Source organism: Acromyrmex echinatior, chromosome 18 (genome assembly GCF_024713525.1).
Source record: "Acromyrmex echinatior isolate Ae372 chromosome 18, ASM2471352v2, whole genome shotgun sequence".
Lineage (NCBI taxonomy): Eukaryota > Metazoa > Arthropoda > Insecta > Hymenoptera > Formicidae > Acromyrmex > Acromyrmex echinatior.
Genome location: NC_141869.1, coordinates 787,948 through 802,799, shown reverse-complemented (window position 1 = coordinate 802,799; position 14,852 = coordinate 787,948). Strand labels below are relative to the sequence as shown.

The 14,852-nt window shown below is 31.0% G+C and overlaps 2 protein-coding genes across 6 annotated transcripts; one reads left to right on the top strand and one right to left on the bottom strand.

The window, feature by feature from the left end:
- The first annotated feature begins 71 nt into the window (after positions 1–71).
- Positions 72–5,373, top strand: Mgat4a (alpha-1,3-mannosyl-glycoprotein 4-beta-N-acetylglucosaminyltransferase a). Of its 5 annotated transcripts, none has more exons than XM_087415500.1 (11): positions 72–87; positions 570–822; positions 1,476–2,077; positions 2,475–2,521; positions 2,608–2,918; positions 2,993–3,123; positions 3,181–3,306; positions 3,387–3,580; positions 3,646–3,782; positions 3,862–3,977; positions 4,058–5,254. In XM_087415500.1, the coding sequence occupies exons 3-11, from the start codon at positions 1,544–1,546 to the stop codon at positions 4,085–4,087; spliced, it is 1,626 nt and encodes a 541-aa protein (XP_087271626.1). In that variant the 5' UTR covers positions 72–87; positions 570–822; positions 1,476–1,543; the 3' UTR covers positions 4,088–5,254. The 5 variants fall into 5 exon arrangements, with proteins under 5 accessions (XP_087271626.1, XP_087271627.1, XP_087271625.1 ...); XM_087415501.1 differs by having other exon boundaries at positions 570–834; positions 1,520–2,077; XM_087415499.1 differs by having other exon boundaries at positions 570–834.
- Cyp303a1 (Probable cytochrome P450 303a1) lies at positions 5,138–13,199 on the bottom strand. The gene is made up of 10 exons (XM_011063718.2): positions 12,879–13,199; positions 11,416–11,514; positions 11,089–11,340; positions 10,552–11,011; positions 10,265–10,445; positions 8,550–8,658; positions 8,292–8,472; positions 8,076–8,193; positions 7,837–7,975; positions 5,138–5,604 (listed from the first exon to the last, which is right to left on the bottom strand). Exons 2-10 carry the CDS (start codon positions 11,498–11,500, stop codon positions 5,420–5,422), a joined length of 1,710 nt encoding a protein of 569 aa, XP_011062020.2. The 5' UTR covers positions 11,501–11,514; positions 12,879–13,199; the 3' UTR covers positions 5,138–5,419.
- Positions 13,200–14,852: the final 1,653 nt, after the last annotated feature.

Sequence of the window (14,852 nt, the reverse complement as noted above, 5' to 3'; positions counted from 1 at the left end):
TTCTCTCATGCGTAGGAGGTTTGTATGCACGCATTTTGATCAAGCGCCGGTTTGGTTTATACCAGTTTATACATAAAGAAGAGAGAGGTATAACAAATATATCTATATATATTCGTATAAAAAAAAACATTGTTTCAATATTTATACAGGACAATGAACATATGGCCCGAGTTATTAATTAATTTTGTCTTATTTTCTTGGAACCATCTTTTCGAATAAATGAATAAAGAGAATAACGAATGTTTTTGTAAATGTTGTATGGACGCTTCCCATAAAAAAAAATTATACGTGATATTGTTTTTGAATCGGTGCATAATTTTCGAAGATGTAAATGTATTAAAGATCAATTTAGTATCGTTTATTAAGCTTTCGAATTTAAGCTTTCCTTTCAAAACTCATAATTTTCAGTTTTTTTTTAATTTCTTCAAATTTCCTGTTAGCTCCTTGGACTTCCCAACTTTCTTTCGAAAGAAAAAAAGTGCTATAACTAAAAATGACGTTTTTTATCTTTTATTAATATTGCACTTTGAGCATGTCTTGAGCACCCAGTATATTCCTATATACGGTAGGCTCAAAACGAGCTAATGTCCGAACGGGCGGAACGGGTTATGTTGGAGTTGGAGACAAGAGACAGGTGTGCGCACGATAGACGTTTCTTCTTTTCCGTAAGGAAACCCAAAAACGTGCATTATCAGAGCATTATACGTTGCGTGCTGCTATAAGATCCTTAATTAAGACAAACAGGACGAAGTTTCACGGCGACGACAAGGCAATGTTGTCGCGACAAGCATTCGTCGACTGCGACCTCGAAGAAGGCTAAATGTAAAAAATTATGTATGTTAATGTTCACTGAGTAATTTTATCGGCCAGTTCATTATAGTAGTAGTATCTTTTTAGCACTCTTTAAAATAATTATTTTATGTTACTAACAGCAGTTACATTGTAGCTATATATTTAAGTGTATATTTGAAGATAGTAAACATATTTTTAATTTTTTTATAAAACTAATCGACGTTTGTGATCCTTCTTTCAATATTTAATTATTTTCCAACTACATGGACATAATTCTGTACTACTCAATTTGATTATTAGTTATTATTACTGTCTATGTAGCGAAATTATTTTGGGATTAAGTGCTATATTGAAGAAAACATTAGAGTTATAGTTAAGTTATTAAAATAGCAGAATGTTTGTGTGACTATATGTTTTAATTAAAAATAAATTAATACATGCAAATATATATATAATAATATTTTTGAAATGTCAAGGTTTACAGCTATTGATCAGTTTTTAAATCTTGTCTATCTGGTGACTCACCATTAATTATCAGTATAAACATACATATTAATTTTGATAATTATCAAAAAATAATTGCAAGATTAAAAGAATCTTCTATATCTTTGAAATAAGTTGAGATAAGCATATTGAATCTTTATGTAACAAGTTATAACTTATGTTTCGACTGTTGCTTCTAGATAATATTCATTTTTATTTTCTACCAATGGATATCATCATGTAGAATGTAGAAGCAGAAAAGGAGAAGATGACACCGCATTTTACAACGCTAACTCCAGTGCGGAAGCGATGTGTAATCGTGCTGGTGCTAGTTTTAGTTCCATGCGTGATTCTGAATCTGCTGACGCCGTCAGACATGCGTGAGGAAGCCGTACTACAGAACAGCATCGCTGAGTTGCAGGCCAAGCTGGAGCATTTGCATGCCAAATACATTAGCAGTCAGGAAGAAATAAATTTGCTGTCGCATCAGTTGCTACAGCTGATTGAGAGCAATCACATTCTACCAGATCTGCAGTTGCTCATTAACAACGGCACTTCGAACGTCACCAATATCAAACTGCCTTCGATCTACAATTTTCTACCACATTTTCTTAATGATCCGAATAGTCTGCGTCCTGCATTTGTACAGAGCAAAGGTAGATCAGGAGTAAGCATGGTGTTGGGAGTACCGACGGTAAAACGCGAGGTTCAATCTTATCTTATGGCGACTTTGAAAAATCTGCTGGATCGTATGAATACCGCAGAGATCGCTGACACACTCATCATCGTTTTAGTAGCCGAAGTAAGTAGAATCGCTAATTACTAACAAGCATAAAATTATTCGTGATTGGGACATTAAACTGATGAATTAATAAAACTATATTATATATAGGGTCCCAAAATTTGCAAATCAAAATACTAGCAAAAATATTCCAAAAACAAAGTTAAAATTTGTTATTTCAACAAATAATTTTTGAGATATCAAGGTGTAAAGCTATTGATCAATTATAAATCTTGTCTGTTTGTAAGTTATTAATTATCAGTATGCGATTCTGTAATTGTTGAAAATCGTTAAATTATCCTTATATTTAAAAAATTACTGCTTGAAATGAAAAATAGCAAATACATTTGAACTTTTTATTTTTTATCTAATTTTTGAAATCTTTCTATTCCATATATATATAATTTTTTTTTTACAGACAGACATTGATTACGTGACATATGTGGCGAAACAAATTGAAGTTCAGTAAGTTCACGAATTCATATTTATCTTATTCATTCTTGTGTCTATATCAATACGGATTTCTTTTATAACAGAACTTTTTATTTTAGATTTCCGAACGAATGCGAAGCTGGCGTGATCGATGTGATATCACCATCATTATCCTATTATCCTAATTTATCAAAATTACGCGACACTCTCGGCGACGATCATCAACGTGTCATTTGGCGATCCAAGCAGAATCTCGATTTTGCTTTCCTTATGTCCTATGCCCAAACTAAGGGCACATTTTATGTACAATTAGAAGATGATATTTTAGCTAAGAAGAATTTTATAACTACCATGAAATCTTTTGCGTTACAAAAGATAGGTACAAAGGAAAATTGGTTCGTTCTCGATTTCTGTCAGCTCGGTTTTATCGGTATGGCATTGTTGTATATTGCACAGATAATATAGACATTAAAGAAATATTTTAAGTTCTATTGGAAATTGTAGGAAAACTGTTCAAATGTGTGGAACTTCCTTGGTTGATTCAATTCTTTTTAATGTTCTATAATGATAAGCCTGTTGATTGGTTATTGGACCATTTGATATCGACAAAAGTCTGCAGTCTTGACATGGACCACGTTAGTATAAATAATAATAATTACACATTTAATAGAGAATATTAATTTTTTAAAAAGAAATTTTTGTTACGGCAGAAACATTGTAAAATGGCTAAAGCAGAATTATGGGTACATTACAAACCTTCTCTTTTTCAACACATAGGGACGCATTCCTCCTTAAAAGGAAAAGTGCAGAAACTTAAAGTAATTTCAGATATATTTATTCTTAAAAAAGTGAGATACAATTATGACAATATAAACTAATGTCTAAATTATGTTTACAGGACAAACAATTTGGCAAGATAACACTATTTTACGCTCATGAGAATCCTGAGGCAACTGTGGAGACTCAAATCAAGCCTTACAAACAGTATACATTGCAAAAAGCATACAAGGGCGAGTCATTCTTTTGGGGCTTGCTACCTCAACCGGGAGACCACTTAAAGTTTAAATTTTCGCATCCTATTTTTATAAAAAAGTAAGTTGCAAGTAGTACAATTGAACATTTTATTTTGAAAAATCATTTCATTATTTTGTGTGTAGGTACTTATTCAGGAGCGGAAATCCTGAACATCCTTCTGATAGATTTTACAATACGACCGTGGAAGTATTAGTCGAAATGTCTCCATTATTAGATAGAAATAGCAACGATGTGACGGAAGATGGTTATGTTATTATAGGTAATAAAAAATTCTATACATGTATCTCATAATTTAATAATTCGAGAAAATGTTAAAGAATATATTGTGTATGACACAGGTAAGTTTGATGTACTTGGTGTTGCCGAAGGGACCGTAGATCGAGGACTGGGTAAGGTTTCGGTACTTCGTTTAACTATACATAGTGAAAGTGAAAACTGGGCCATTCTATCTGAGGTAAAAAAAATCTTTATAATAGATTCAAAATTATAATATTAAATCTCTCCTGTGCTCTAAAAATATAATTTTTTGCTTAGATTCATATAATAGAAGATCAGCCTAGCTGATTAAAGGATGAAGATTCTCAAGTGATCTGTCGGTACCACTTGCATGGTTAGCATAAGCGACTGATTATTTTATAAATGTTTCTTAATAATTTATATATTTTTTTATTTTGCTGTCATATGTATTTAAATGGATCAGTTAATTCAATGCCGTCCATTACAAAAGAGAAAATATGTTTTAATGAATATGTTTAATATAATCAAAGCCGACTTTTAGGTCGAGCATTTTAATGGTCGAGCTTTTTTTTTAGTACACATGGCGCTTGTTAAAGTGCAAAAATCAGGTAGTAATGTAATAAATTTGCTTCTGATATTCACACTTTTGCGAATATCCGTTTTACAAGTGTATACAATGGCACACTGTTGAGTTTAGAACTATATAGCGTAAGTGTTTCTTGCTTTTTGTAAGATTGTATTTTAGTTCGGAATTTAACTGACTTGTACCTGTTGTTCGCGCGTCTCGACTCGCTCTCGATTAGAATCCGATCAAAACTTTTGTTGACAACCGAAACACTCGGCTACATGTCAATTTCAGCCGAAACCAAAATTAAAAAATAGGAATCCTATAAAGGCCATATGTATAAATATACCTTTATATTATATATTTTTTCTTCATAAATATCATAATTTATTGAAATAATAATTAAATTTCGGCCGAAATCGAACATCAAAATTTCGATTGTGTGTCAATTTTGGCCAAAGAAGTACTTCTTCTTCATAAGTACTTCTTTATATAAATATTATAATTTAATTATTGAAACAATAATTACATATATTAAAATTAATATTTATGAAGAGTTATATGGTTTCAGTCGAAACTGACACAAGTAATAAGTGTTCGTTTTCAGTTTCAGTAAAAGTTTCAGTCGGATTCTATTCTCGATGTTCGCTACTAATTCAATCACGTGTGAATCCTTGGCATATAAAGCTTATGGTTCACATTCAGATGAATATGATCCTTCAATTCGCATTGTATATTATTGTCAAACATGCGACGCGAGGATATCGATTCAGATGTTTGTTCGATGAACAAATAGTGATACGAAGACTATATTCTTCTAATGTATGAACAGTTATTTATTTCGTGTAGTTTTCTTTATATATGTACATATGTCTGTCTGTATACTCCTATATATAACAATAATAATAAAAATATATTTTTGTGACAAATGTTATATGTATATCACAAAATTAATAATATATATATTTTATCTTACAGTCTGTATACAGAGATTAACTCGAAAGATTAAAAAAAGAATATTCTTATTGTTAATAATTATTTAAAATGGCAAGTTTGAGATTCATTAAAAATAATGCTTCGATCAAATGTCTAGTTTACATTCTCAAAGAAACTAACGCTCTGTACGGTTTAGGACCAGCCGTGGCACCATCTACAAAGTCTTGCGTGGTTGGTCGTGGCTCACCAGGTACCACCGAGAAGTTGAATGCATGTAGCAGCGTGGCTATTATGATGAAAATGTTGTTTCTAGCTAATGTTTCTCCCATGCAATGGTGTCTACCTGTAAGTTGTAAATTATTCACATTTGGAATTAAGCTTATGATTGTGCTTAGGTTTTATATATTGGGATAAACTTAATTCCTACCGTTTTTTCGTCTCTAAAATTGATTTGTTTCAAAGGGAAGATGAATGAATACCTTAATCAAAATAATTTCCTTCATTTTCTACCATTTTTTCTCATCTCTCCGGCAACAGGATAATCCCACGACGGTAGAACGCAGTGTCTTTCGAGGTGATTCATTCATCCATCCATTTTTAGACTTCTTCATAACTGGAGAAGTGTGTGTTCGTAAGTGCGCGTTGCATCGACTGGAAGAGATGATAATTCGACGGTGTCAAGTCTAGAGAGTACGTTGGATTCGGGAGAATTTCCCATTCAAGTTGTAGAAGTGGCTGCGTTCAGCAGAACACAACAGTTTTGCAATCGTTTTATGATTCTCTAAGATTGGATCATTCCTCTTGATCTAAAAGCATAACCCAAGCACGAAGAAAACTTCTAACAGTTGCAAAATAAATATTCTGCTGAATGCAGCCAGTGTGCTTCACACACGCTTTTCACAACACGTGATTGAGTGTTATCATGTAACAAAATGACTTTGTGTCGATTGTCGACTATAGATGATCTTTTTTGCATCAACTCGTTACTCAATCGGCATAATTACTGTTGGTAGCGATCAGTCGTAATAATTTAATTTGGATGCAATAGCTCGTAATACAGCACACCTCCTGGTCTCATCAAATGCAGAGTAAGATTTTAGGTCTGCGAATATTCTTCGGCATTGAAGTGGATGATTGGCCGAAGCTCATCCCTAATTTCCTCCGTTTGGGATTATCAAAATAAATCCATTTTTCATTGTCAGTCACGATGCGCCACAAAAAACTCTTTTTTTCTTTGCCTGGCAAATAAAGAAATTGCGATAGACAAACGATTCAAAATGGATTTATTTTTTGACATCTCATGTGATAGCCATCTCCCTTATGAATTTTTCTCATGGCATGCAAGCCTTTTGAGATGGTCATTGGATAACATTTAACGTTATCGACAACTCTAAAAACGTTTGACTTGGATTCTCATCGAGTAATTCTTGCAGCTCGACATCCTCAAATTTTTTCGGCTGTCCGGTACGTTCTTTGCCTCTCACATCTCTCACCTTTCACATTGTTTTGGAAGCGTTCAAACCAAATTATACATTCTTTTCGATGGAGTTTCATCATCATACACTTCGGATAATAGGCGATGCGCTTCAGCTTCTTTCTTGAGATCGAAGTAGTGAAGAAACACATGTCGAAAAAACAGCTTATTGCGGTTCATTTTCAATCGATTAGAAAATCTCTTTAACGTCGAGAAATCTAATCTGAATCACTTTTAGCGATATCTAAACTACAAAAGACATACGACTTCGTTGAAACTCGCTAGGGTTTCAATACTCTCTAGTAGCGAGCTGCAGGAATTAAGTTTACCATCTAATTGAGTTTTATAGTAGTGTATGTATATATGTATGTATGCATGTACGTATGTATGTGTGCATATATATATAGACATCAACATACATATATACATACACAGGATGTTTCCTCTAACTTGACTATAAATCTCCATTGTTTTTAATGATATGAGAAAATATCAAAGGAGAAAATTATTTGATTCAAAGGGACACATACTATGATGAAAATTTTTCTTAACGTCAAATTTTTTGAGATTTCAAAGTCACTTCCACTTTTTTAAATGGAATTATATGATTTTTTTTTCATAATATAATTCCTCTAATTATTCTTATAATTAAAAGTATTAAGATAGTGATATCAAAAAATCAATAGTTTACGAAATATATATTTTATACTTTATTTTAGCATATTAACATAAAATGTTAATGATATCAAAAAATCAATAGTTTACGAGATACATATTTTATACTTTTTATTCTGGCATATTGATATAAAATGTTAAATAACTCGTAAACTATTGATTTTTTTATAATCGTACCTCAATACTTTTTTGAACAGAATAATGAGATGAATCAATTGGTGGAAAGAAAACACATAGTTGTTTTAAAAAAATATGTATGTAAAATGAATTTTTTAAAATAAGTAACTGTATAAAATAAAACAAAATCGATTTTCTTTCCACCAATTTCGTATTTTCTTGTATCATTAAAAACAAGAGGAGATATTTTAGATTTTAGATGATCAAGTTAGAAGAAACACCCTGTATATAGAGAAGGAGAAAACATACCCATGCCGAAAGGAAAAAATTTTTCTGACGTAATGATATTGCCATTATTATCAAGGAATCTCTCTGGCCGAAAGTCTTCTGGATCATCCCAGGTTTCGTCCATGAGTATTCCATTGAAATTTGCAACGAGCATTGTGTCCTGCAAATGACGATATGCACATTTTTATGTTACTTATAACAACCATTCGTATTTTTGTATTTTATTAATTTATAAAATGTTAAATCTTTTACAATGTTACCTTTGGTATCTTATGACCGACGATAGAAATATCTTTTAACGCTCTATGTGGGACGCTCAAAGTGCGGCCAACGAATACTCTTAAGGACTCCATCACAATGGCTTCAACATATGGCATTCTAAAAAATAAGAATATAATTAATATTCGAATAATTCTTGTTTGCGATTAATTCTTCTTCAGTTATAGATATGCGAGAGTGATTACAATGATGTTTACTTTGGTTTGTCAGCCAATATGGGAAATCTATTACGCTCAGTAACTCTATCTATTTCTTCGTGCGCCTTTCTTTGAATCTGCGGATTCAATATTAGATTTAAAAATCCGAAGCTAAGCACTTTCGAAGTTGTCTCGGAGCCCGCTATGAAGAGATCTAAACAGATCGCCAATAACTGAGACTCTGAAATTATTTTATTATATAAAATTATTATTTAGTGGCAATAATAATATATTTGTAAATTGTATGCTTTCAAGTACCAGAAAATGTATCGCTACAATTTTTCGAATTTAGCACAGTCAGGTAAACATCCATTAAATCTCGCGGTGCGTTTGATACAAATGTGTTTTTATGATTACACAATTCTTTCTAAAATAGAAATTATTCATTTTCAATAAATTGTTTAATTAAATAATATATCAAAAGGCTCAATGAAAATAAAATAAGAATATAAAAGAGGGCTATGAGCCTAAAAATGAATACTTTTAGATAGTTAAATCATACAAACAAAAACAGACGTTTCGTAACAAAAAGTTGGTTATAAAACTCTTAACAATAACTTAAAATAGGTAAAAAATATATAATAAATTATAAATCGAGATAAAGTATTAAAAAATTATTAAATTACTGATAAAAACCTAATCGCAACTGTTGTATATAAGAAGTATTGGTGCAACCAGTATTAGATCGATTATAAAATACGTGATATTCTTTAAAAGCATCTAGTCAAAAATAAAATATCGTATTTAATTCCAAGTGTATCAATTATCATAATAGGTTTCTCGTAATGTATAATAATCTTAATTACAGTCTGTTCGATAAAAGAATAGTTGCGATTACTCGTAGTCGGTAAAAGACGTACTTCTAATCTTTTTTTGCGTGAAAAATCCGATAACCATTGGCACCAATTGGCACGCAATTATAATTTCTGAAATTAATTCATTTAAATGAATATATATATATATATATATATATATATATATATATATATATATATAATAGTTCAACATCTTAACATTCAGACCGCAGTAGCGTTTCGTATTTAAGATAATGTATTTAATCTTTTTTGTACTAATAGGTATCACTTTTGTACATAATGCTTTATTAGCCATAGTGTCAGTTATCGTTTGATAATATGACACACACACACACACGCAAGAATCTCCAAATGCAATTTAAGTATACCTCGGAGATGCCAATCCATTATAGACACCGGTGGTGACTGGACCCATTATTAATGTAATTGCATTTTAACCCTAATTCTATAGAATATAATCATTATTATTTAAATGCTAATAAATAAATTTTTCTTTTATATAGATCAACCACGCTCTTATCGGATAAACTGTATTACAAGCAGAGAATGTAGTAAAAAAATTAATAAAAAATTGTATATAATTAATTGAAGCAATCATACGATAAAACTCAAAAAGTGTTATTTTCAGTTTTATTGCATGACTTAATACAATTTGTTGTCAATTTTTTATTACATTTTCCGCTTGTAATAATTAAGATTATTATACGAAACCTATTATAATAATTGATACACTTGGAATTAAATACGATTTTTTACTAGATATTTTTGAAGAATATCACGTATTTTATAATTGATTTAATACTCTATTTAATTACTGGTTGGACCACTTTTTGTATACAATAGTTGCGATTAATTAGGTTTTTATCAGTGATTTAATAATTTTTTAATACTTTAGACCTCAATTTATAATTCATTATATATTTTTTACATATTTAAGTTATTGTTAAGAAAGATTTTATAACCGACTTCTTGTTATTACATTGAAAATGACCCGATCGGGTATGAAATGTCTGTTTTTGTATGATTAACTATCTAAATTAAAAATATTTTTAGGCTCATAGCTCTCTTTTATATTCTTATTCAATAATTATCTTCGAACATCCCGACACTTGTTCGTAAAACGATCTAATGATACATCGATAATACATGTCCATTCACTTTTATAAATGCCCAAAGTTCCCGATGTGTTTCTACAAATGCTTTATAACCGGACATTTCCGGCGCGATAAAACGTAGCAATGGAAAGTGACCGAAAGGAGCGCCGATCATATCGATTTCAATCAAAAGCTTTGTGAGGATTCGTTGTAAGTGCGTAAGTTCCTTGTCGCCAGGATCATATCTATAAAAAACAGAAATTATCAACGTTAACAATAAATTCTTTATATATTCCTTAAATTTTATCTATTAGCGGAAGGATAGGAATAATCCGCGTGATCGATATGAACCTTCTACCAGCCATCATCCTCCAAAGGGAATTCAATACAGTCACACCAAAGGCATCGTCCATCGATATGATCATTCCTGCAGATTGAGAGACTTTTCTGACTTCCGCGTATGCTTCGGCCTTCATATACAAGTCCGCCACTGTACGAGGTTTAGAGATTTTATCCTCGAGTACATGAAATTCGTCACATATATTCAATTCATTCGGTTTGTTTTTTGAATCTTTCTGCAATTTGTATATCTGACCAATATTGTTATTATTTATCGTTGTCATTTTTCGTGTATCAGCAGTTTCATAATTATAGCGGTTTTTAAGCATTTTCTTGAAATGTTCTACCAGCTTTAATGCTTCATCCTCGATGATTGTGAGCATGCTGGTACGACCAAAGCCAAAGTCTCGCAAATGTCGTATGACGAAACGCCGTTGTTCCACCCATAGTTTGTCATCTGCTATGAGGATACCTGATCACAAGTTATTATATAATTATCTCACAAAATTCAACATGTATTTTTATTTGTTTTCTGAACAGATAGTTTACCCTGTATGACACCCCAAGTTCTGGCTTTATAAAATGGTCCGTTTGGTCTGCCGTCACAATCCTTGTTGGTCAGCATTGCTCTTATACTTTCTAAATCATTCATAATGACAATACGGTCCTGTCCGATCTTCAGGCCCACCACAGGACCGTATTTCTTACAAAGCATCGAACAAGTCTTGAAGAGATATCCAGTCTCTTGACGGATACGTGCTATTTCCCATGCACAGCCCAGAATGGGCCACCATCTTGGACCTGAAGATAATAAAAAAATATTAGTTATATAAAATAACAAGAAAAAAAGGATTTTTAACAAGACTCGACTTTTACCTGGTGGATATCCTTTTGGTTTTTGACAGCTTAAATAAAGCAATAACAGTATGATTATTGCCAGTATCGTCGCTGTGACGAGCATCTCATAAATCTAATCTGTAACATGTAATATTCATAACGTAATAAATATTAAAAGGAGATAAAAATAATACGCAAAATATTCTTTTTAAATTTTTGTATTACATGTATGTTACATATATGTGTGCGCGCGCGCGCGCGCGTGTGTGTGTGTGTGTGTGTGTGTGCGCGCACATGCATACATATTAAAAATACACAGAATTTACGTAATGTTAACATGTGCGTTTTCTATTTAGCAATGTTAGCTTTAAAAAATAAAGATAAGATAAAAGATAAAGATAAGATAACATAAAAGAAGCAAAGAAAAACCTAATAATTGTGAAACATCTGTTTTATAAAAAGTATAAATTTCTAGGAAATATGTTTTCTCTCAATTTTTTTCGCCTACTTTTACTAGACATTAAGTTCGTGCAATCGGTATTTATATCGGTATTTTGTATTCCCGGTCGGATATGCGCACACATTGATACAAATGCACGAACAAGTATGCGTACAATAAACGAGTTTCTGAGAGAAAAGTGAAACACTTGTACTCTCGTAAGAGAAAGTCGCACACGGAAGAATCGCCACATTACTTGCGCAAATGCGCCGTCACCCTTATTATCCCACAAGTTGTGTAATCGAAGCATATTTTAGCACTTTTATTTTTAAAGTACTCATCGTCGCTTTCGAATTCCTATTTCAACTTCATTCACTTTGGAATTCAAGCTGGCATCTCTTGATGCATTCGAAGAATCACAACGTGTACGATGCACTGATTCGAATTATTACAAACATTTGCATACATTTCAATTTATGTATTTTACATTTGTATACATATATGCTATTTGTAAATTATATCTAAATTACGATCTCTTTTTATCAAATTGTTAATTGTTTTAAAGATTAATTGAAATATATAAAACGCATTGTGATTTGAATTATTATAAATACTTGCACACAGTTCAATTTACTTATTTTATTTGAAAATTATATTTAAAAGTTGCAATTATTTTTTCGAAGATTAATTAAGGTATAACACGTATATTATTTTCTTTTACTTTTACAATATTACATGTATCAGGTAAGGTTTAAAAAGAAAAACATAAAATGTTTTTTAATGTCAATATCTTTAAATTAATAACTTAAAATTTTTGATTAGTATTTGAAATATAATAATGGAATTTGATTAATATTTTTATGTCTTTATAACACTTATTCTTTTCACACAATAATACATTTTATTGATTATAAAAATCGTTAAATTAATAAATATTTCATACATCGAACAAATAAATAAAGCTATACATTAAATCATTCTGCTAAGTGCACCGTAAGAGAAAAACTTTAAAAAAAATTGATGAGGAAGAATCGGCTCTTCCTTTTGCGAACTTTGAATTTACCTTGCCTTGCACTTGCGGAGAAATTTTCTCGTTCGTTGTATAAGCGGGACTGATCGACTGGACCAGTCTTCGGTCCGCTTTTAAATACCCCTCTTCATCACACACTTCTCATAAAATGAATGCTTTAGCATCAATGTAATGTATCAGCGAATCTTAAACTAATGTTGAAAACAGGAAAACCTTGATAAAAATCTGATACGCTACAATTCGGCGATATACAATTTAATACAGCAAATATAAATATTACTTTAAAATAATTGAAACCTTAATTAAAAAAAAAAGAATTCTGTGTATCATTTAGAATTATTTCATAATATTAATTTAAATGGCTATTCGAGTCGCGTTGGATGTTATTTGCGAACTTTTTCAATAAAATAATTTATTAATATAATAACTACAAACGTTTCGACCTTTTAAATTTGATTATCTTCAGTGATCTTGTTCTAATAAATTCTAATCAATATCTAATGTTTTATATTCGCAGTCTTTCTTATGCATATAACATTAAAATCAATCCGAGGAATATGTCTTCAAATGTATAAATAGCAATATCCTTATTTTCATATTTTGTCAAATGATCTCTTGAAATTCATTCGAATGTCCAATTCAAGATTGTATGGCTCCTCAATCATTGTATCAAATTGAAACATAAAAAAAAGGAGCATGAAACCACAGCACTGGATGTTGTTTGTGAATGATGTTGTTTTAATTCATTACATTAATAAAAAATCTTTAGACGTTTCAATCACAATCTGGCCATCTTCAGTAAAATCACAAATATTAGTAAAATGCAGAATACCAATCAAATCAATGTTTGATAATGGTTTGACTCGCTTTTTGAAAGGATAATTCGCTTGCTATGATCGCACTCTCCTTTATTGTTATAAACAAGGCTTGTACAGTAAATGATATGATTTCGTGCTTCATGATTATACATGCCAAGGATCAATATTTGATAGTGAGCATTTTTAATGTGAGCATCATCTATCGGAATAATCTTTTCTAATCTTTGTTGTTTCTAATCTTGTAATCTTTTCTATCGCTAATAAAATTCGAATTTTTTAATGATTAAATGAATAATGAAGTCGTTCCAATAATCAGGTGGCCTGCCCAAGGCCTTTCAGGGAACATAAATGACGCGGTACGCCCACTAACTTTCTCAGTGATTCATTTTTGGCAGGAAAATAAAATAACAACCTGTTTTTGTGCAATGACGGATTTATCGTCAAAACATTATTTTAATAATTCTAAGGCCTCACATTTACATAACAGTCACATTAAATTCAGCCGTCGTATAATATAATATGTATAAATGTGTTTTTTCATCTTGTGAAGGTGCATCGCACAACATTGTTGCAGCGCCAATTATCATATATGGCAAGTTATGTAGAACAAGAATTTCCAGATTTTATTTAAAAATTAAACTATCGTTATCTTCTAGTCAATTTTATGAGGATTGAATCGTTACCTATTTTACAAACAAAATGATGAATCAAGCACTTTCCTCACGCAGATGAAAATTCCATCGCGACATGATGTATGATTATTTCAAAAGTGCTTGATTATATCGTATATGTTACCGTTATATATATATATAATATATATATATATATATATATATGTCAAAAGTTTAGATTGTTCCAGAATTATTTTTAAGTATGAGAGAGATCTTTTCTTAGAAAAGGCAGATAAACATCAGGCAAACCTTCAGTGTCATTTTGCTTATTAATACTACTTATTTGGCTTTTAGGTATATCATTTCAGAAATTCTTCTTTTAAATAATGATTGTTCTGTATCTAAAATTCTAATAGTATCCCAATCCAATTCGTGCATCTTATTCATTCGGTGAAACTACTGATATCTCAGAGATGAATCTTCTTATGTCAACCTTATGTTCTTTGATTCGAATTTTTAATTTCCTTTTTGTTTGGCCAACAGAGAAGACTCACATCTAGACAATTTATCTTATAAAC

Bases quoted from the DNA above. Each gene is read 5' to 3' on its own strand.
- Cyp303a1 (XM_011063718.2), bottom strand. From the start codon at position 11,500: ATGCTCGTCACAGCGACGATACTGGCAATAATCATACTGTTATTGCTT. The intron at 11,012-11,088 runs GTAAACTATCTG...ACTTGTGATCAG, and splicing joins AACTTGGGGTGTCATACAGG to GTATCCTCATAGCAGATGAC. The intron at 7,976-8,075 runs GTAACATTGTAA...CGTCATTTGCAG, and splicing joins TCGGTCATAAGATACCAAAG to GACACAATGCTCGTTGCAAA.
- Mgat4a (XM_087415498.1), top strand. From the start codon at position 1,544: ATGACACCGCATTTTACAACGCTAACTCCAGTGCGGAAGCGATGTGTA. The intron at 2,078-2,474 runs GTAAGTAGAATC...TTTTTTTTACAG, and splicing joins TCATCGTTTTAGTAGCCGAA to ACAGACATTGATTACGTGAC. The intron at 2,919-2,992 runs GTATGGCATTGT...TGGAAATTGTAG, and splicing joins CTGTCAGCTCGGTTTTATCG to GAAAACTGTTCAAATGTGTG.